General features: G+C 40.7%; 2 protein-coding genes across 9 annotated transcripts in view; one reads left to right on the top strand and one right to left on the bottom strand.

The window, feature by feature from the left end:
- Window positions 1-9,051, bottom strand: part of ELP3 (elongator acetyltransferase complex subunit 3) — a 99,742-nt gene extending 90,691 nt beyond the window's left edge. Inside the window, exons 1-3 of the mRNA XM_058720771.1 lie at window positions 8,935-9,051; window positions 5,786-5,885; window positions 2,932-3,070 (exon numbers count right to left, since the gene is read on the bottom strand). Of these exons, the coding sequence (XP_058576754.1) occupies window positions 2,932-3,070; window positions 5,786-5,885; window positions 8,935-8,953 (258 nt within the window). The 5' untranslated portion in view covers window positions 8,954-9,051. The remainder of the gene's footprint in view (window positions 1-2,931; window positions 3,071-5,785; window positions 5,886-8,934) is intronic.
- Window positions 9,052-9,154: 103 nt separating this feature from the next.
- NUGGC (nuclear GTPase, germinal center associated) overlaps window positions 9,155-20,432 on the top strand; it is a 55,357-nt gene continuing 44,079 nt past the window's right edge. The window contains exons 1-3 of one of the 8 annotated variants that reach the window (XM_058720762.1): window positions 9,155-9,903; window positions 17,722-17,843; window positions 20,052-20,140. In XM_058720762.1, the coding sequence (XP_058576745.1) occupies window positions 20,098-20,140 (43 nt within the window). In that variant the 5' untranslated portion in view covers window positions 9,155-9,903; window positions 17,722-17,843; window positions 20,052-20,097. Of the gene's footprint in view, window positions 9,904-12,416; window positions 12,563-12,943; window positions 13,054-17,721; window positions 17,844-18,851; window positions 18,954-20,051; window positions 20,141-20,432 lie in introns of those variants that run through there. The other 7 variants (XM_058720768.1, XM_058720764.1, XM_058720761.1 and 4 more) reach the window with 7 other exon arrangements.

Below are 20,432 nucleotides of genomic sequence, written 5' to 3'. Positions count from 1 at the left end.
GCAATTTCGAGGTTAGTTTTGGTTATGTTATACTTGAGGGTATCCAGGCAGTCAGAAGAGAAAAGTTTGATAGGCCATTTGACATGAGCCTGAAGGTTAGGGAGAGGTCAGAGCTGGAAGTCAGCACATAATACTTAGAAATGTCAATGGATGAGAACACAAGAAAGGGCATGTACAGTACTAAAAACAGTGGAGCCAGGTCCACAGAAAACATCAATTTTTAGAGGCAAGCAGGACAAGAATAGATCTCAAAGAAAGAAATAATCAGAGGTAGGGTGAGAAGGACAGAGAATGGGGTCATGGAAGCCAGGTTTATCAGTCAGGTTGAAAGGTTGCTAAATCTTTGTCTTGCACAGCAGCAAGCTCATACCTAATGCTGAAAGCTAAGAATAGAAGACTTATCTATAAAGTGTGTTATTTAGGGATATGGAAGTAAATGCCAAGAAATCAGCTAAGAGTTAAAAGTGGTTGAGCTGAAGGGAAAAATGAGAGGTGAAGGGTTTGAAACTATAGTTGACCCTTGAACAAAGCAGGAGTTAGGGGCAATAACACCTCAACTCAGTTGAAAATTTGCATATAACTTTTGACTCCCCCAACACTTAACTACTTGAATAGTCTACTGTTGATTAGAAGCCTTACTGGTAAAAGAAACTGTCTATTAATACATATTTTGTATATGTATTATATGCTATATTCTTACAATAAAATAAGCTAGAAAAAAGAAAATATCAAGAAAACCATAAAGAAAATACATTTACAGTACCATATACATGGGAAAAAATCTGCCTATTAAGTGGACCCATGCAGTTTAAACCCACGTTGTTCAACTATATTAGTTTTTCTTAAAGAACCCTTTACACCAGGTATGAATAAATAAAACAAAAACACTGAAGTACAAAGGAGAAGAGACCAGGATTGGTGATACATTGTGTATAAAATTTTAGGGTTTAATTAGCCACAAATACAATCCAGGAGATATGGCCACCAAATAAGTCAACATAAACTGTAATTACTACAAGTATAATACTCCCATCCAAATAACAGACTGAAGTTCTATGATCATATCAGGAACACACAATTCAATTTTGAGTACCATGTTTTAAGAGGGTCCAAAATGTATCTTTCACACTTATTCTTTGCATCCTACAGCCCCTACCCTAATTCCAGCTCTTAATACATTTCACACCTAGATTAAACCAAGAGTATCTTAAATGGTCTTTTTGGCTCCAAGCTACTCTACATCTTGTAACAAAATTTTCTGAAAATCTGTTTTGTTCATATATCATTCTCCTTCTCAAATATCTTTAACAGTTTCTTATTATCCAGCTACTTTGCAGGACATTTAAGATCTTTTATAAGTTGATCCCAAACTAACTCTTCAACCTAATGTCCTGCTGCTTTCTCAAATGAATTATCAACTCTAGTCAGTCTGAGGTACTCATTGTTCCCTGCACATACCATACCTCTTATAACATCTCTATCTGCGCCTTAGTTCCCTGTGCCCTTGCTCCCATTACTCAAGACTGTTCTTCTCTGTTTATATGAGCACTATTTATATGCCAAGCAAATGCCATGCTTTCTGTTGGGCTTTCCCTAGTCTCTTTTACTACCAGGCCACCTTTTCCTCTGGATTTCTATAGAGCTCCCAATTATGTTAGTCGCTTCACAAATACCATATATAGAATGACTTTGCACCATTAACTATCTTTTATATTTATTTATCTTTTAAAGTTTATTTTGAGAGCGAGAGAGCACGAGCAGGGGAGGGGCAAAGAAAGAGGGAGAGAGAATTCCAAGCAGGTTCCATGCTGCCAGCACAGAGCCTAACGCGGTGCTCAATCTCACAAACCATGAAATTATGACCTGAGCCAATATCAAGAGTTGGACACTTAACCGACTGAGCTACCCAGGTGCCCTCATTAACTACCTTTTAAAAGTAACTTCTACAGGGGTGCATGGGTGGCTCAGTCGGTTGAACATCCAACTTCAGCTCAGGTCATGATCTCACACTCCATGAGTTCGAGCCCCGTGTCTGGCTCTGTGCTGACAGCTCAGAGCCTGGAGCCCACTTCAGATTCTGTGTCTCCCCCTCTCTCTGCCCCTCCCCTGCTCATGCTCTGTCTCTGTCTCAAAAATAAATAAAAACATTAAAAAATAAATAAAGTAACTTTTACAAGTATCTATTGTATTGAAAGCCATGAGCTTAAAATGGCCAATAATATTTATCATATTGTGACAGTCACCAAGCCTCAATTTATACTTTTTTTTTTTCAACATTTTTTTATTTTTTTTTTTTATTTTTGGGACAGAGAGAGACAGAGCATGAACGGGGGAGGGGCAGAGAGAGAGGGAGACACAGAATCGGAAACAGGCTCCAGGCTCCGAGCCATCAGCCCAGAGCCTGACGCGGGGCTCGAACTCACGGACCGCGAGATCGTGACCTGGCTGAAGTCGGACGCTTAACCGACTGCGCCACCCAGGCGCCCCTTTTTTTTAACGTTTATTTATTTTTGAGACAGAGAGAGACAGAGCATGAACGGGGGAGGGTCAGAGAGAGGGAGACACAGAATCGGAAGCAGGCTCCAGGCTCTGAGCTGTCAGCACAGAGCCCGACGTGGGGCTCGAACTCACGGACCGCGAGATCATGACCTGAGCCGAAGTCGGATGCTCAACCGACTGAGCCACCCAGGCGCCCCTCAATTTATACTTTTAAGGACATAAAAACATCATCTACTCCTTTAAGCACAATAAATGTTTTTCCTCACTATGCCCTCATAACATTCTGCACAGGTCTCTACTGTAGCACATGTTAAAATATATGAATTTTATTAAACCAAATCCTTCATTTTCACCTAACTGTGTATTACCTGGAGGCAAGGATTTCTGGCAGAGCAGATATGCAACCAATGTTTCGTGAATCAAACCACTCACCCCACTGGCAGTTCTGATGGGTTTTGCCTTTAACTTGGGGACCAAAACCTTTCGATACTGAGGTGGGACTGCAGCAATGATATCCACCAGGCGGGGCTGTGCTGAAAGGCCATATTTAGCAGCTGTCCTGGTTTTCACCCTGAAAGTAAAGCATCCATCATTATCAAGATCATAAGATTTCAAGACAATCTACCAAAAGAATGACCTATAAATAACACCATCAACTCCTGTCATCCCCCTATCCTTTCACCAGGTGACAACACTGGCTTTAACATTTGTTGAACAACAGGAGAATAGAAGAAAATCAGGAAAATGCATCAATGACTTCTTCTTACCCTGGAGTACCAGAAAACAAGATGACTACAGAAAGGGTCCCAGGATAGTGACAGAAGGTAGGTCTCACTCAAATTAGTGCTCCAGCTTCATAGAATTCTACCCTTTTCTCAACCTTAACACCATAGCATCTAGGATCAGGGTAATTCTGTTGCAAGGGACTGTTCACTATATTGTAGGATGTTTAGCAGCATCATTGGCCTCTACTCACCAGCACCCCACTTCCCTTTATAACAACTAAAAAATGTCTTCTGACATTGAGAAATGTCCCCTGGGATGGTGGGGGGAGGGGGGGGGGAGAATGCCTGGTTGTAAGCCATGGTCTTAGACCAAAAATAAAAACAATCAAAAAACAATTTAAAGGAAAGATATGCAGAACCAAACAGGAAATAAGGTACATACATTTTTAAAAGTGTTTTAAAATGTATTCTAAAATATTATAAACAACAGAACATAAAACATAAATACACTTTAAAATTTAGGAAGCAAACACTTGTGTTACTACACTCCAAGAAACAGAAAATGATCAGGATTTCAGAGGATCCATTTATCCCTTCCTGACTGTAACTCTATCCCTAATCCCTAGAAATAACCTTTAGTACAACTAATAATTCCTTGCTTTTCTCTACAGTTGAATCGGTTTCTTGTTTCTTTGCTGCTAGCAAACCCTAACAGTCACCTTAATTTCTGATTTTAGTCCATCTAAAATTATTGTGAGGTGTTTGCATCATTTTCAAGAACTGTTAACCCAGTACCTGATTCGTAGAGAGAACCTAAGTACTTGGTATGCCAGGAAGTATAAGGCATAGTTGTTTCATGCCCTATGTTGGCATTTTGCAGACAGGCATGCACAAAAATAAATGTGTAAGTGATAAAAACCTATGTGATACAACACACATACAATAATGAATGTGTTCAAAGCTCAAGAAAGGATCCCACTGTGTGCTGGGGAGATAGTCATGGAAAACAGGCACAGAAAAGAGTTGGCTTCAGACAGGCAGTAAAGACATGGCGATGCCACGGAGAGCAAACAGGTGGGCTTATGTGAAGCAGGAATGCACATATTTTAAAATATATGGGTAGATCTGACAGAAAGCAGATTTTCAGGGTAAAGGTACAGAAATTTAAAAAGTTGGGATAGTTGAAGCCAGATGGAGAGACTTTACATAATGGGCTGAGGAATTTGCACTTAATTCCATAAACACTGGGAACATGCTGAAAGTTTCTGTACAGGGAAATGACATGATAAAAGATAAAACGAGGAACAATTAACCCACTAAGGGATAAAAAGAGGCTGAAAGTATTAGCTACTGCAGTAGTCTAGAATTAAGTTTAAAAAGAGATGGTTAGGGAGTTGGCAGTGGAAATGAAAGGGAGAGTCATGATGAAGAGAGTAGGCAAAGTTAAATCCTAATTGGACCTAACGAAAACAATTTGAAGAGGACACTAGAGTTTCAAGCCTGGGTGAAGGTTAATACAATCAGGCAAAGAGTACATCTGCGTAGGGGCTGGTTTTAAGATGTTAGCGTTTACTTTAGATGTGCTAAATTAAAGAAACTGACAAAAATAAAAAGTAGGAATGTTCACTAGAAATAAAAGACTTGTATAATTAGGGGGATAGCCAACACAGACAGAAAAGAAACTTCTAAACACATGGTAGAAAAATCAGTAAACTATAATCTCATAGTCAAGAAAGGATACTTATTTACTCCTTTAGCAAAAGTTTATTAAGTACAATATTCCAAGGAAGTGAAAAAACACTGAAGTACCTCAAGTAACAGAAAATAGTCTTTAAAAAAAAGTCATGTGTGTGTGGTGATTAGATCACTGGTGAGTCACCTGAGAGCAGGGAGAAAACTCTTTCATTAGAGCGGATCTATATAGTGAATATCTAATGAAAAAAAAAGATGCAGAGATGAAGATCTACTCTAATTTGAGGATGTAGCAAAGTCAACACTGAATGTGACTGTGGAAAGGAAATAGATGAACATGTCGAAGAGGCTGTAAAGTAGGAAAAGATCATGGACCTCAGAGGGAGTATTTTCGTGAGAGACAGCTGCTGCTACTTCTGAGACAGTAGGAAGAGAACAAGGATGTAAAGTAATGCAGCAGAGAAGATAACATGGGCTCTGAAGACAGACGATCTAATTCCAAATCTCAGTTCTGCTGATTACTGAGACAGTAATCTGTCTCAGATTACACATCTGTCAAATGAGGGTGATATAAGTACCTACCTCACACAGTTTTTCAGAGGACTGAGTTAATACAGACAATGAACTACTAACAGTGATTGGACCATAGTAAGCATCCAATAAATATTAGGAGCTATTAATATTATTAGGCTATGAGAGAATTTTGCCATAAATGAGTGACAGGGCAGGGTAGAAAGCTAAATTTTCAACGAAAAACTAAAACATGAGACAGAAAACAAGAAGCATTTGATAATTTCATTAAAAAGGCCTACCACCTAAGAATAGGATTGCCTTTTTTTTTTTTTTTTTTTTTTTATAAATCCACTTACTTATTTAGATCGATGTCTTTCCCCTGTTCATGGGCTTCAATTAGTTGTTTAATAACATCTCCTATGGTCAGCATCATTAGCTCAGCAGGGCTGAGATCTCCTGGAAAGATATTTAACAGTGTTAAAAATCATACTACTCAGTAAAGATTTTTGTAATTATTTTTTCCTTCCAAAAATTTCCCAACCATCCCAGATGAATAGCTCAAGTTTACAAGACACCAACCTCTACTATTTAAAGTTTGATCATATCTTTTGTATCTTTAATTAAAACAAAACTGGCTTCACCTATATATGGGAAAAGCTCACTCTAGAAGCACATATACTATAAAAATGTCAGAACCTAATTGCATGAGAAAGCACCAAAGTGGTTAAAATAACTTCCCTTTATCTCCAGAATTATAATTACCTTTGGATGCATTACTTCATCTTACTCTCAGAATAGAATGCAGTAGATAGAACAGAAATATTTGCTTGTTTTGTGAAAATGCTACCAAGGGGTAACAGTGAAACTCAAATCCAGGTATCCACAGAAGTAATATTACAAAGCAATGCAATACTAGTTTGTAATACAAAGGATGTTAGTTCTATACTTGTACAGGGATCTTAATGCATCTCTAAGATATAGTCTGCTCACCATCACGACCTCCTGGCAACCGACACTTCTGTTCTCATCTAAAAGGCAATAGCAGAAACTGACATGTTTTTACTTGACCCCATCCCAATTACGGTTGATTGGTGCAAGGATGGGCACCTCTCCAGATCAGGCAAATCTGAGCTCCTTTCTCAAGGCAAAAACTGCCAGTCTCTCTTCAGTGATAAAAGCTGTGAGACTGCAGCTTGGGAACTGCCAGCAAACATACTTCTAGCCTGTAGAGAAAGCTAGTTGCACCTGCAAAGATGATGCAGTCATCAGAAAAAACTACAGATGAGAAAGCCCTGGCATTTATGGAGCCCTTTCATTTACTTTATCTCATGTGAAACCACACAACACTACAAGGTGGACATTGTTAGCCCCTTTTACAGATGTTAAAAATTAAGGGAAGTTAAGATGTCATTGTAAACGGCATAGTTAAGACTCAAATCCAGGTGTTTTCTCCACAACTTCCATGCTTTTTTTTCACTGTACCAAGCTGCCTCTAATTTAATGAAGCAAAGCTAACACAACGTGAGAGAAAAAAGTCCATGTACAATCAAAGGCTAAATGCTTTCCAAATCATGTAATTCAGCACTCCAGAGTGCCAAAAAAGGCACTGCAAGGACATGTAATAGAAGATTGATGATGGTGGTGATGGAAGAAGTGGGAGAAGGAGGAGAGGAAGGAAAGGGAGGGCTTCTTTCTTCATTAAGCCAAAGTAGCTCGGCTTTCACCTGTTTAATATATTGAAACACTATGTAATAATTAATTTGGAGAGGAAAAGGAGATTCAAGACATAAAAATAAAGATTTTAAAAACGAATTGTACAGCTCTTGAGTATATCAAAACAACTAGAGAAGTAAATTAGTAAGGAAAGGCTTTGTGGGGGAAATGGCATGGGGGTCTTTGAAGAAAGGGCAAAAGTGGACAAGCAAAACAGAGGGCAATCCAGAAGGAACAGTGCCAGGTACAGGAATTACCTACCTTTGTGTGAAGGAGTGTTGCCTAACTAGAATATAGCCTTTCTGACAAGGCTTAATAAAAAACATAGTACAGGTATGCTGACTACTAGGCAAGTCGTTTAAATGGACTGGATAATTATATAACCTCAAGTCTGGCAGTAAAAAGAGGAAAGTAGTGTTTAAAAAAATAAGTATACAAAGAAAATGATACAAAAATGATTCAGAAGGTGAAAAGAATACATATTAAGTAAAAGGCTCTAGAAAGGCAACAATGAAAAAATAACCCACAAAGATTTAAAGTAAAAACACTTGGACAATAGGTTCCTGTTCCCAGCCTCCAACACTCACTGGGTTATGCGATAATGGGAAGATCAATGACTTCTGTACCCCCATTTCCTTGCCTGCAAAATTGGGATAATACAATACATATTTGACAAGACTATTGTAAGAATCAACTGAAATAACATTATAGGAAAGCCAAAGTACTAGTCAGATACTAGTTATTGACGAAGGTGGGTTAGGATGATGATGGCCAAAATGATGACTAATAAACTATTTCAGGAGGCAGGACTTAGCGACAGATGAAGAGTGTAAAGCGGTCTGGCCTGACAGGCAGAGGAGCAAGGCAGAGGAAGAAGATTTGGGACATGTAGTTTGATGCCACAGGACAACTGAAGGTAACCTGGACATTTGGAATTGTTCCCAGAAATGGCAGTTGATGCCCAAAGCCATAGTGATAAAGATTTAAACAAACAAACAAACAAACAAACAAAAAACTGTGGGTTTTTTGGGTGCACACAGACAGTCTGACCATCAGTTCCAATTCCTATGTATAATTTTGGACTGGGAACGTTACTTAACTCTGAATCTCAGCTGCTTCTTCTGTAAAGGGGAAATGATACCAACTTCAGAATTATTAGCAAAGGCTCAATAAATAGCCTTTACTATGGCAACCACCAATCATTATTAGACTGCTCAACTGAGCGTACAGAGACAAGTTTAGAACTTGTGAGAAAATACTTGAAATTTGACTCCATCCTGTTGAAAACGAAAGACGGAATTGCTCCCGGCCAATTCAGGAGGTAATATAAATCGGGAAGAACTGTATGACTGTCCCACAGACAACCAAGGACTGAGTCTTTCTTTCTTTCTTTTTTTCTTTCTTTCTTTTTTTTAACTAAAACAACAACAGGTTAAACGTACCATAAAATCTTAGCAAATTAAGAGACCCGAGAGCACGTTAAATCGACCAACCACGTTGACTCCTTGTAAGGCATACCTTGGAATAAAGCTTTTCCTGCCATCTAAGCAAAAGACACCAAGTGACTGCCAAAAAAGAACAGAGTAACGGCAGGCTAGCTTAAAATGCACAATATGTAAAACGAGAAGATAGAGGACTGGAGCCGACACACAGACTGACCCTAAGGTGGCAGAGCGACTGGCTGAGGCAGAGGATTCCCGCGGGAAAAACTGCTTTCAGCACCTGACCGCCAAGGTGTTCGCCCCTCCCCTACTGCCCCGCAAACCCGCCCGCTTCTCCCTCCCTTCCGCACCTTTCCGCTTCTGCCTCATTTCTCCGCGGTAGTCGTAGCTGCTACCACACACACCGTGGCTAACAACTCAGACCTCAGGCAAAGTTGACAGCCACAAAGCAACCCCAGCCTGTCGTAAAACGACGGTCAACATATCGTAAAGCTGTTCCCAGAAGACGGCGCGCGCAGAGGCCCGCCCCGCCCCCCAGCGGCGGCTCGCGCAGCTGCAGGAGGCGGAGAAAATCTCCAGCCCAAGCAGCTCCTGCCTCGGATCTAAAGGCTGTAGAATGGGATCCTCTAAACGCCGAGGAGCGCATGGGCGCTAGAAAGCTCGACCTGGACAGAAGAGCGGCCGGACAGTGCTTATGTACAGAGGCTACGCCAGGCTTATTTAGAGAGGCTCCGTTTTATCTATTGCGTTTTTAAGCTAGCCTACCATTACTCTCTAACTTTTTGGCAGTCACTTGGTGTCTTTTGCATAGATGGCAGGAAAATGAGAGTGTGAATGGGATGGCTCTAAATAAGGGTACTTGAGCCCAGGGTCCTCCTCCTCCAGGGAGGCTGGGCTGGAACCTCGGTGGGAGATAGTGCGAGGACGAGCCCGCTAGTGTGGTGTAAACTAAATCCAGGGCCTGGTGGCTATTATCATATTTACACTGGAGATTCCCAAGCTTGGCTGCGTATTAGAATCACCTAGAGAGTAGTGAAATATTCCAGTGCCCAGATCACATACCCTACCAAATTAAATATCAAGGGGTAGAGCCAGTCATGTTTTAGAGATCCTTGGGTGAGTCCAATGTGCAGCAAAGTTTGGGAACTACTGAACGAGACCAGAAATGATCGTAACTTGAATCGGAGGAGTAAGCTGTGGAGATGATGAGAAGTGTTCAGATTCTGAAAATATTTTGGAGATTTCAACACGATTTCCCGACAGACCAGATATGGGATGTGAGAGAAATAAAGACATCAACATCAAGCTTTTGGATCAAGGTACTGGAACCATATACTTGCCATTAGCTGAAACGGAGAAATCTGTAGGCAGAGTGGGGTTTTGAGGGGGGTGTAAGGAGGTCAATTTGGATATGTTGTATTTGGGATGCCTAGTTAGCAGTAAGGCATGAAAAAGGTTCAGGCTGTACATGCCAAATGAGAGTTATAGGTATATAGGTGAAATTTAAAGCTATGAAACAAGGTGAATGTAGAAAAGAAAGAAAAGACTAAAGACAAAGCTTTGGGGCATTCTAATCCTAGCAGGTTGAGAAGGGGAATAACCAGCAAAGGAAGGGGAAGTGGTGCCCCCAGGGAGTTTAGAAGAAAACTAAGAGAGGTGCGGTTACCTGGAAGACAAGCGAAAGTGTGTTGAGGAGGGAGTGATCTACTGGGTCAAAGGCTGCTGAAGGATCAAGTCAGACGAGGGTCGAAAATTGACTAAGGTCAATGGAGACTTTGACAAGAACAGTTTTATGAAACTGTAGATGTGAAAGCTTGACTATAGAAGGTTTATGGTAGATTGAGAGGGGAGGAATTTGAGAGTGAGTTTACACAACTCTTGAGGGATTTTGCCTTCAAGAAGTACAGAGAAATGGGGTTGTAGCTGGATGAGAAAATGGTGTCAAAGGAAGTGTTTATTAAAACAATAAATAACATCCAGTTTTTATGTCAATGGGAATAATCCAATGGAGAGTGAAAAATTTTTTTAATTTTTTTAAATGTTTATTTATTTTTGAGAGAGAGAGACGCGGAGGGGCAGAGAGAGAAGGAGTCACAGAATCCGAAGCAGGCTCCAGGTTCTGAGCTATCAGCACAGAGCCCGACACGGGGCTCGAACTCACGGACTGTGAGATCATGACCTGAGCTGAAGTCGGACGCTTAACTGACTGAGCCACCCAGGAGCCCCAAGAGTGAAAATTTAATGAATTACAAGAGGAAGGTACTCTTCTTAGCACTGCAGTTGGAGAGAAGGGATGGAATCTGGTGCACAGGGGAAGGGATTCCCTTTTAATGGGTGCCTGGATAGTTCATCTATTAACAGGAAGGCAGAGCACCTGAATATAGATTCTGATGGAAGTTTTCTTTCAATTGCTTCAGTGTTTCCAGTGAATTCAATGAAAATGCAGCCTGGTAGCTTCCCCACACTTTTAACAGACCTAGCATTCAGGTGTCCAATACAGATATCAAGGACCACCATAAAGAAACCCAAGAAGCTTTAAAAATGATCAAAATTAATTTTAGTCATTAGGTATTTTAGTAGTGCCTCTGATTTCGAATATGGTTAACTGTATACTACTGTATACTGTATACTGTACCCTCAAACAGCCAGTAGGGGGAGAGCTAAGCATATGTGACATGAACAGAAGATTAAGGTGTAATTTTGCCCAGAAAGAGAAGTAAAGATCCAACATTAATGATGATAGTCACGTTGATTTTCTTTGCTTTGAGCTTTATACTGGTATTTCTATGGTTTTCTTATGGATGAGGCATATCATCTTGCTAAAAGTTCAAAACAACTTTTGAGATCACAGTCTAAATATTTATAATTCTTGTTGACCTCTTTGCTTTCTGAATCCCCGCTTTGGAATAAAAAATACCTACAGTTGCTGAGAATTATCCTAGTAACAACTGAGTCCACCTTTGAAGGTCAAACGTAACCTGAAGCGGAAGGTTAAAAAAAATAGCTTTTTCCCTATACTTGATGTGATTGTTTGGGTTGCCAAATACAGTAGAGTAGGTTCTACTTTCTTGTCCATTGGACAGCACTTTTTAAATATTTGTTTTTCTGGTTTAAAAAATATGAATATAAAATTAAGTTCCAGAAAGAGTTCTTTAAAACTGTATGACAGGGGCGCCTGGGTGGCTCAGTTGGTTGAGCAGCTGACTTCAGCTCAGTCATGATCTCATGGTTCCTGAGCTCGAGCCCCACATCAGGCTCTGTGCTGACAGCTCAGAGCCTGGAGCCTGCTTTGGATTCTGTGTCTCCCTCTCTCTCTGCCCCTCCCCCTTGCGCTCTGTTTCTCTCTCTCTCTCTCTCTCAAAAATAAATATTTAAAAAAATTTTTTTAAAAAACTATGACACTTATTTCTGCAATCAAACAACCTAGCGTTGTTTGGGTTTTGGTGAGTTGCAAGACTTTGTTATCAAGAATCGGTTTATCTTTACCATCTCACGTCATCCATCTTACCCAGTTGTCTTTGTGTTTGGGGGTGTGGGAACCAGTGCATTGTCTCTCTTGAGACTGGGGCATTTTTCCTAACTGCTCAAGTAAGTTAGATCCATCAGAATAAGTTTCCTCCTCAAAGAAAGGATGCTGCAGGGTTGATGGTGCAATTTATTTAGAAAGAATAAAAATGACTAATATCTGCCTGCTTGTAGGAATAGAGCAGAGAAGAATGTAAGATTCCCCAATTCACACACAATTCAAGTTTAAATGAAAGGGGAAAATAGCGTGAATCAGTTTCTGAAGGAGGAGATTGTCATAAATAACCCTCAAATGGCAAATCAGTTTCACTTCTGCTTGGGTGAATTTGGCTTGTGACTGTGGCCACAAAGGGTATATACCCCAGCTGGTTTCACATAGCTATACCAAGGCAAAGAAACGGCTACCATATCCTTTGTGGACTCCTAGAGCTGAAGCAGATAAAGTGACATCTGGTAAGTTGTATTTCTTATGTAATTTATGCTGTAACTTATGGTTGATTTAAGAAACAGGCTTTCGATTTACCGAAACATTGAGAAGATAGTACTGAGAGTCCCCATATAACCCACACCCAAGTTCCTCTCTTATCTTACGTGAGTCTGGTACATTTGTCACAATTAGTGAACAAATATCAATAGCATTAATATAAACTAAGGGCTGTACTCTATTCAGATATTCTTAGTTTTTATCTGCTGTCCTTTTTGTGTTCTAGGACACACATTACAGGTAGTGGTCATGTCTCCTTAGGCTCCCCTTGGCTGTGACAAGTTTCTCAGACTGTCTTTGCTTTGATGATCTTGATGGTTTTGAGGAGTAGTGGTCAGATCACCTGTAGGATTAACCTTTATTGAACTTTGTCTGCTTTTCTCATGATTGGACTGGAGTGATGGGTTTACGGGAGGAAGATCCCAGAGTTAAAGTGCTGCTGTCATCAGATCACATCAGGGTACATACAGACAGCATGATCGATGACTGTTAATGTTGACCTTCATCACCTGGCTGAGGCATGTCTGTCAGGTTTCTCTACTGGAAAATTCCTCTTTTCCCTTCCTTCCATACTGCCCTCTTTGGAAGGAAGTCACTCTGCAAAGCCTACACATAAAGAGTGGGGAGTTATGCTCCCTGTCCTCGAGGGTAGAGTATCTACATAAATTATTTGGAATTTTTCTGTATGGAAGACTTGTTTCTTCTCCCTCTCTTAATCTTCTTAAAGTAATTTTTTTTTCCCATGAAGGAAAGTGGGTTTTACTTTCTTTGTTGGTTTAAGTGAACTTTAAGGCTAATGCAAAGACCAATGAACTAGAATCTGGAAAATCAAGTTTTAGCTTGAATTTTACATAAGGGTATGATCTCAGGCCAGTCACTAAATTTTCTCCCTTCCAGAGACACAGCAATTTCAGTCATCATTAGGGGTAGTATTAATGTCATCTTATGCCTCATTAGCTTGGGCAAGCTTGGGGGAGCAGTATGAGAGGATTTGAATTCATTTTGTTAGAACCTGATAAGGCACATTATGAAAATATCTGCTTCTTTTACTTACCTATTCATCCAGGGGAGAAGGAAGGAAAAAATCATGCAATCCAATAACTCCTTTACCATAGCTACCCCTGGGGGCTGTGCTTCTCAGGTTGCACACATTAGCTCGTGTATTAATGCTGAAAATAGAACTCTTGTCCTTTGGGGGTTCGAAGGCCCTTGTTTCACTTTTGCTTCTGAGCTAATGTGTTTAAATTGCTTTTTTGGCACATACCTAGTTCGGAAGAGCAGTGCAATGTCCAATAAGTGGTTACGACGTGTTGCCAATACTAAAGGTACTTAAAACTTAAAAAGAAAGGAAATAAATCCTAAATGTCACCAACATTCCATAAGTTTATTAAGAATCTCCTTTTCCTTATTTCATACTCCAGCACCCCCCAGTGGGAGGAGGACAAGACCTTCACCAAGGGTTCTTGAAGGATGATGAGTTAGAACTCACAAGGTGATTGATCAGTGTGGACAAGAATGGAGTCAGTTCATCAGTTAAGGTGGCATATGTACCCTCAAAACTAGAGACTTGGCCCAGGTGAATACTAGTACTGACTTCTAGTTTAACTGTCTTCACCAAATATTCTAAAAATAAACGACATTTGTAAACATGCTGAAGTGCCTGCAGACAAACTGTGCATACAATATTACATTTAATCCGGGTATGTATTATATTTAATCCAGTGAACTCCTGATACGGGTATCTTTATATTCTAATTTTCTAAGAGGGGTAGGTGATCTGATCAGTGTTACATTGAAGCCCTGGAGTGTGATCCCCAAATTCAGGCATTCTGACTCCAAATCCAGAGTAATGTCCATTACATTTTGGAATGTAAGCCCTGTGTGTGCAAACACCCTCCCCATTTTGTTCCCTGATGTATCACCAGCACCCAGAACAGTGCATGGCACGTAATAGACACTCAGCAATTATTTGAATAGATGTATGAATGAATGTAATTGCTGCCATTATTAATCTTTTTTTTTTTTAACGTTTATTTATTTTTGAGACAGAGGGAGACAGAGCATGAACAGGGGAGGGGAAGAGAGAGAGGGAGACACAGAATCTGAAGCGGGCTCCAGGCTCTGAGCTGTCAGCACAGAGCCCCACGCGGGGCTCGAACTCACAGACCGCGAGATCATGACCTGAGCCGAAGTCGGCTGCTTAACTGACTGAGCCACCCAGGCGCCCCTATTAATCTTACCACCTAAGATACACTTAAAAGATACACTTCATTCATTCAACAAATATTTATTCAGTGCTTACTATGTACCAAGCCCTTCCCACATTCAGTAAAAGTAGGGAATAAACCAGTTGATGATAAAAATACCCCATAAAGGAAGTTTGCTAGGTTAGGCATTTTGATTTTTTTTTTTTCCCATTAGAGCTCCCTTGGGGGGTGGGGGTGGGGGACAGGCAGAAATAAAAGGAAAACAAGAATCATGTAGGAAAGGTTAATGATGTGAAGCAAGGTAGGGTGAGATGAGATTCTGACTGAAGGAAAAGAGCTAGGGGAAGAGAACAGGATGTTTGGAATTCTTAAACACATTCAATTCTGCATTAGACACAGAAGGAATGCAGTGAAAGTGTACTACTCAGTCTCTCTCTCTCTCTCTCTCTCTGTCTCTCTCTCTCTCTCTCTCTCTCTGTCACACACACACACACACACACACACACACACACACACACACACAGTCTTGTTTTACTTCTGAGGGCACTGAACAATGTTCAGGCAGTACCTTCAGTTTGAGTCCTAAGTACATTTTTATCAAGTAGCTACTCTGAGTCCTACTCTACAGCTTTCATTCCCAAAATGCTTTTGTCATGTATTTGAAGGAGCCCCTCATTTGTGAGCACCCTTCCCTCCACTCTTAAGCTCCAGAGGCTTTATTTAAATAGTATCTATGAGAGGCTGCTTGGTGGGAGGACGAGAACACTGACCTTGGAGTCACTCCAACCTTGGACAAGTTCCTTCCCCTCTCTGGGCCTCAGTGTCCATATCTCTACAATAAGGGGCTTAGGAGCATTCTTTATTTAATTACACTATATGAAGCTGTTCTAGTACAGGAATAACTGTTACATTTGTGTCACCTCTGTTACGTTTCTTTAAGAAAAAAAGACATTAAGCAAGTACAAACAGAAGAAAGGAGGAGTGGAAGAAGCAAAAATAACTGTCAAAAATCATAATTATTTAACAGGAAATGCATTCTGTGCAACCTTCCCATATCTAGCTAAATATGCAGAGTCTCATTTAAAAGATGCTATTCTTAGGCTCAGTGCACATGAATGTAAATACGTACTAAAAGCAAAACTTAAGTGCTAACCGCATAGTTGAAATACAAGTGAAATAAACCACAGGTGAATACCTCGCCTGTGTGAGCAATAAATTTGGACTCCTTTCTATTGCTTCTCCACAGAAGCCAAATTTTCACAAAATACAACCACCATTACTGCCCTTCCTTGGGGTAAAGTGGATCCCTACATAATCTGAGGAAGGACTATGCACCCATGGGTCATTGGCTCCTGAGAGTGAAATGAACCTGAAGTTAGAGACACCTTCCTTGTGCTACTTTTGATTACATAGGAGCCCTAATCATTGGTATGGTCTTGGTGTCAATGGCAGGTGACATTTTAAAATAAGAACTTTAATCCTTTTGGCATCCAACTAAATCAGAGAATCTTCATGGTTTAAGGACTTGTTCAACTCTCATTTATAGGTGGGAAAACTAAGCCCCAGGGTGATAAAATAACTTTTCTGAAGTCTTACAGCTCTTTTGACTGGTGGCAAAGCCAGCACTGTACTTTCCACACCTGATTTGCAGTTTATGGCCCTTCCTACCATCATTTAGTTTAGCTCAGTGACTATGTACGGAGTGTCTGTACCACACTACTCCTCTATTCACTGAAATATTTGTTTATAAGCTTTCCTTTTTAAGTGCCTGCTGTTTCCTTCATTCTACTTTCTCAGTCCTACTGTTAGTTATCTCTTTCCATTTTCCTGTGTCTTAGTTTGCTGATTAAATGGTCCCTTTCTGCCAATCTTTGAACACTGGCAGAAGGAACCACAAGCACACCTCAGATAATTTTCAATTTCTCCAAATTTCAGTTAGGGATCACAGATTACTCATGTACCATAGATGCTCCTGCATGGGAGGCTCATGGTTTGGTGTGTCCCCACTGTGTGCAGCTAAGCCCAGCCCGAACCCAGATAGTTACATGCTAACAGCCCTTGCTGGCCATTGTGTACAGTTGACTTAATAAATGACGTTAGATGAACTGAAGTTTCTGTGACCCCAATGGCAGCCAAAACCAGTGCCCAGGATTTGGTGAACATGTCTGCTTCTCTTCTAAATCTGCTGCTGTCTCAGATTGAAGGGCCTTATTCTCACTGTTCATATGGTAGTAACACTTATCAACTTCTTAGTCCTTTTGGACTTCATCTGACTCCACTATTTCTTCCTGGATTTTGGCTACCAGAACACAAGTTGCCCTGGAGGTCTACAGTGCATTTGTCTATTGATAGGAGCACACATTTTGTTTTGTTTTCAGTGATCTCTATGATACAGTGCCTAATGTTTTGTGTGACTGTGGCTCATTGAGCTGCTGATTTCAGGAAACAACAGATCTCTTTCTTTCTTAGGGGTAATTCCTAGCTCTGTATCTAAAGTTATTGATGGGGGGGTGCCTGGCTGGCTCGGTTAGTAGAGCATGCGACTCTTGATCTCTGGGCTGTGAGTTTGAGTTCCACATTGGGTGTAGAGTCTATTTTAAAAAAAAACAAAACGTTGGGGTGCCTGGGTGGCTCAGTCTGTTAAGTGTCCGACTTTGGCTCAGGTCATGATCTCATAGTTTGTGAGTTTGAGCCCCGTGTGGGGCTGTGTGCTGATAGCTCAGGGCCCGGTGCCTGCTTTGGATTCTGTGTCTCCCTCTCTCTCTCTGCCACACCCCCTCTCACGCTCTCTCTTTCCTTCAAAAATAAATGAACACCAAAAAAAAAAAAAAAGTAAAGAAAAATAAAAGTTATTGATAGGCGTTACCATATACTTACACACATTATAGCTCATCTATCCTTTGCTTTCCTATCTTACCTAGATCTTGATGTGGTTTGGCATTTCCAACTCAGCACTACAAACCAGGAACCGCTTGCAGCTCTCGTGAATTTTTGTGACCTCATAGAGGACTTCCACTGCCAGCTTTGCTGGTGAACACTTCAAGTAAGAATATAGGATCTGGGATTTGAAGAGGCCTTCAAGCTCATCTAGTCTAATGCCATTATTACGTGGTCATTCCGGTATAGGTTCAGACACATTTAGTGGCAGAAAAGTCATTACTTTCTAATGAATTTTATATGCACCTCTAAGGTAGTGTATTTGAAGACCACTATGAGGTCTTCTCCCCGTCTTCTGCCTTTGCCTGTGTCATTCCTTCTTCAAGTTCAGCTTTCGTGGTTCCTATGAAGTCGTCTTCCCTGTTGATGTTGTCCTTGTCTTCCCACTCTCCCCTTTATTTCTTAAGCCAGGATTCCAATTATATAAAAAACTAACATGGTTTAAACAAAAACTGAATAAAAACTGATTTGGTTTTTAAACATCCTTTGGTTTAGAATCTCATCAAGAGCTTCCCATCCATTATTTTATTTATTCATTCATTCACCAATTGTTGTCAGTCATTGCACTTCCTGATAGAAATGCAACATTGAAACAAATGTAGGTATGACCTCAGATAGCTCATGGTTCAGAAAGGAAAAAGGGACAAGGAAGCATGGTAACAGAGATGTGCTTGGAGCAGTGATGACACAAGAAGGGAAAGATTTGGGAATCAGGACACAGTTTCACAGAGAAAATGATAAAACAGGATCTTAAAGAGTAGGAATTCGCCGAGAAGAGCAGAAGAGTACCCCACATAGAGAGAACAGCCTATGCTAAAATGTATGGAATAGGACGCCCTGTCTTGGAGAACTGTAAGGAGTTTGGGGTGGTCTGAGAGGGAGCGTCAAGATAAGGAATGAAGAGATGAGGAACTCTGCCTAATGCTCAGGACCTTGCACACAGTAGGGATTCACACCACATCCAGCCAACACCCACCAAGTACAGAAACCATTTGGCCAGTTAATATCCACCAGCCAAACTAAGAATAAGAGGCTGTTTTGACTGAGGAGCTGTGATTTTCATTTGGAGTTAATATGTAAATGAGGCATAATCTCTCTAACAGCCTATGGGTTTAGTGGCAGTTGACAGATCAGGTGGGATTTTGCATTTCTCAGAAGGGCCAGTGACTCTCTGCTTTTGAAGTACATGGGTGAGTGATCCAAACAGCAACATCAGGTAAGGAGAGGAAGCACTTTGGGGCTCTCCCCAACTGTGTTGCTCAAATTCTCCTCTGTGTGTGGAGACAAAGAAACTCCAGGGTAGCATATCATTACCCAATGTCCTCTGTTCTGAGCCTCTATGGGTCCCATTCTCCCTCCACGCCCAATTTGTGTACCTATGGACTGGAGACAGGTTGGATTTGACATTTCTCCTTTTGGATGTGCCTCTCCTCCCCCAACCCCCCAACCCTTGCAGATGCCCTAAGCTATGGCACTGCATATAGACCTGAGCTGGGGGGGGGGGGGGGGGGAGGGGTCTTCCTCATTGAATTGGAGTGGGGTAGCAAGAAAGACTCAGAGAACCTAGTTATTGCATCTCTCCTTCCCCACTCAGTAGTTCCCAAAGCAACTCCAGGGAACCCTAGAAATATAGAATATTCCATCCATCTTCCAGATTCTTGCTGAGATCTGCTGGGACTAAACATAAATGAACCTGATTGGGCCACTAATACTGCACCCAAAGCAGCAAAGCCATATAATTTCAACTTTATGGTTCTGATCACTAGAGGTTTATTGTTACTTTAGAGTGTATTGTTACTAAAGATCTCAGATAATATCATTTTAAAGTTCTATACATACAACTATTATTGAAAACCAATGGTCAGGGGCGCCTGGGTGGTTTAGTCAATTAAGAGTCCGACTTTGGCTCAGGTCATGATCTCATAGTTCATGAGCTCGAGCCCTGTGTTGGGCTCTGTGCTGACAGCTCAGAACCTGGAGCCTGCTTTGGATTCTGTGTCTCCCTCTCTCTGCCCCTTCCCTGCTTGCTCTCTCTCTCTCAAAAGTAAATAAACATTAAAAAATTAAAGAGAAAAAAGAAAACCAATGGTCAAACATTGATTTTTGTCATGTTTAAAGCAACATGTAGTATACGAGGCATTGTGAGGAATTCAAAGATAAGTTAGAATGGCCATTGCACTTTAACAGCTTGGAATCTATTCGGGGAAACAAAGCATAAGCAGATTTACATGTTGTTGTTATTATTTTGCTTTATGTATGTATAATTTCTGCTGTTATTGTCACCCCCATCTTTGTACTTTGTATATATTTTTAGGCTGGTTCTCCTAAGTGGACAAAAGCAGGCATTTGCATAACAGGAAATGGAAGAAACTGAAGATTTTGTGGGTCAGGGACCACACCCAGGTAACATCCCTACAATATCCCCTGATGGAGTGCATACTTCCTATTTACCACTATATAATCAAGGGCAAATGGGTTGCGAGTATTTAACTGTAGTCATTGTTCCTTCCTCTTTATTCAGAAGCTGCTTTCTCATGACACAGTTTAATAGTGAATGAATATAAACTATTTCAAGAATTAAATAGCCTATTCATGATGTAGTGGATTATCTCACCAGCAATTAAATTTGAACATCTCTCCCCTTTTAAAGGGAGATTTCAGAAAGCCATCTTGGATTTTCAGAGGGTAGCCTCTC

Source organism: Neofelis nebulosa, chromosome 3, assembly GCF_028018385.1.
Source record: "Neofelis nebulosa isolate mNeoNeb1 chromosome 3, mNeoNeb1.pri, whole genome shotgun sequence".
In the NCBI taxonomy this organism is placed as follows: domain Eukaryota; kingdom Metazoa; phylum Chordata; class Mammalia; order Carnivora; family Felidae; genus Neofelis; species Neofelis nebulosa.
The sequence above is the reverse complement of the archived record's forward strand: the minus strand, read 5'-3'. Positions and strand labels throughout refer to the sequence as shown.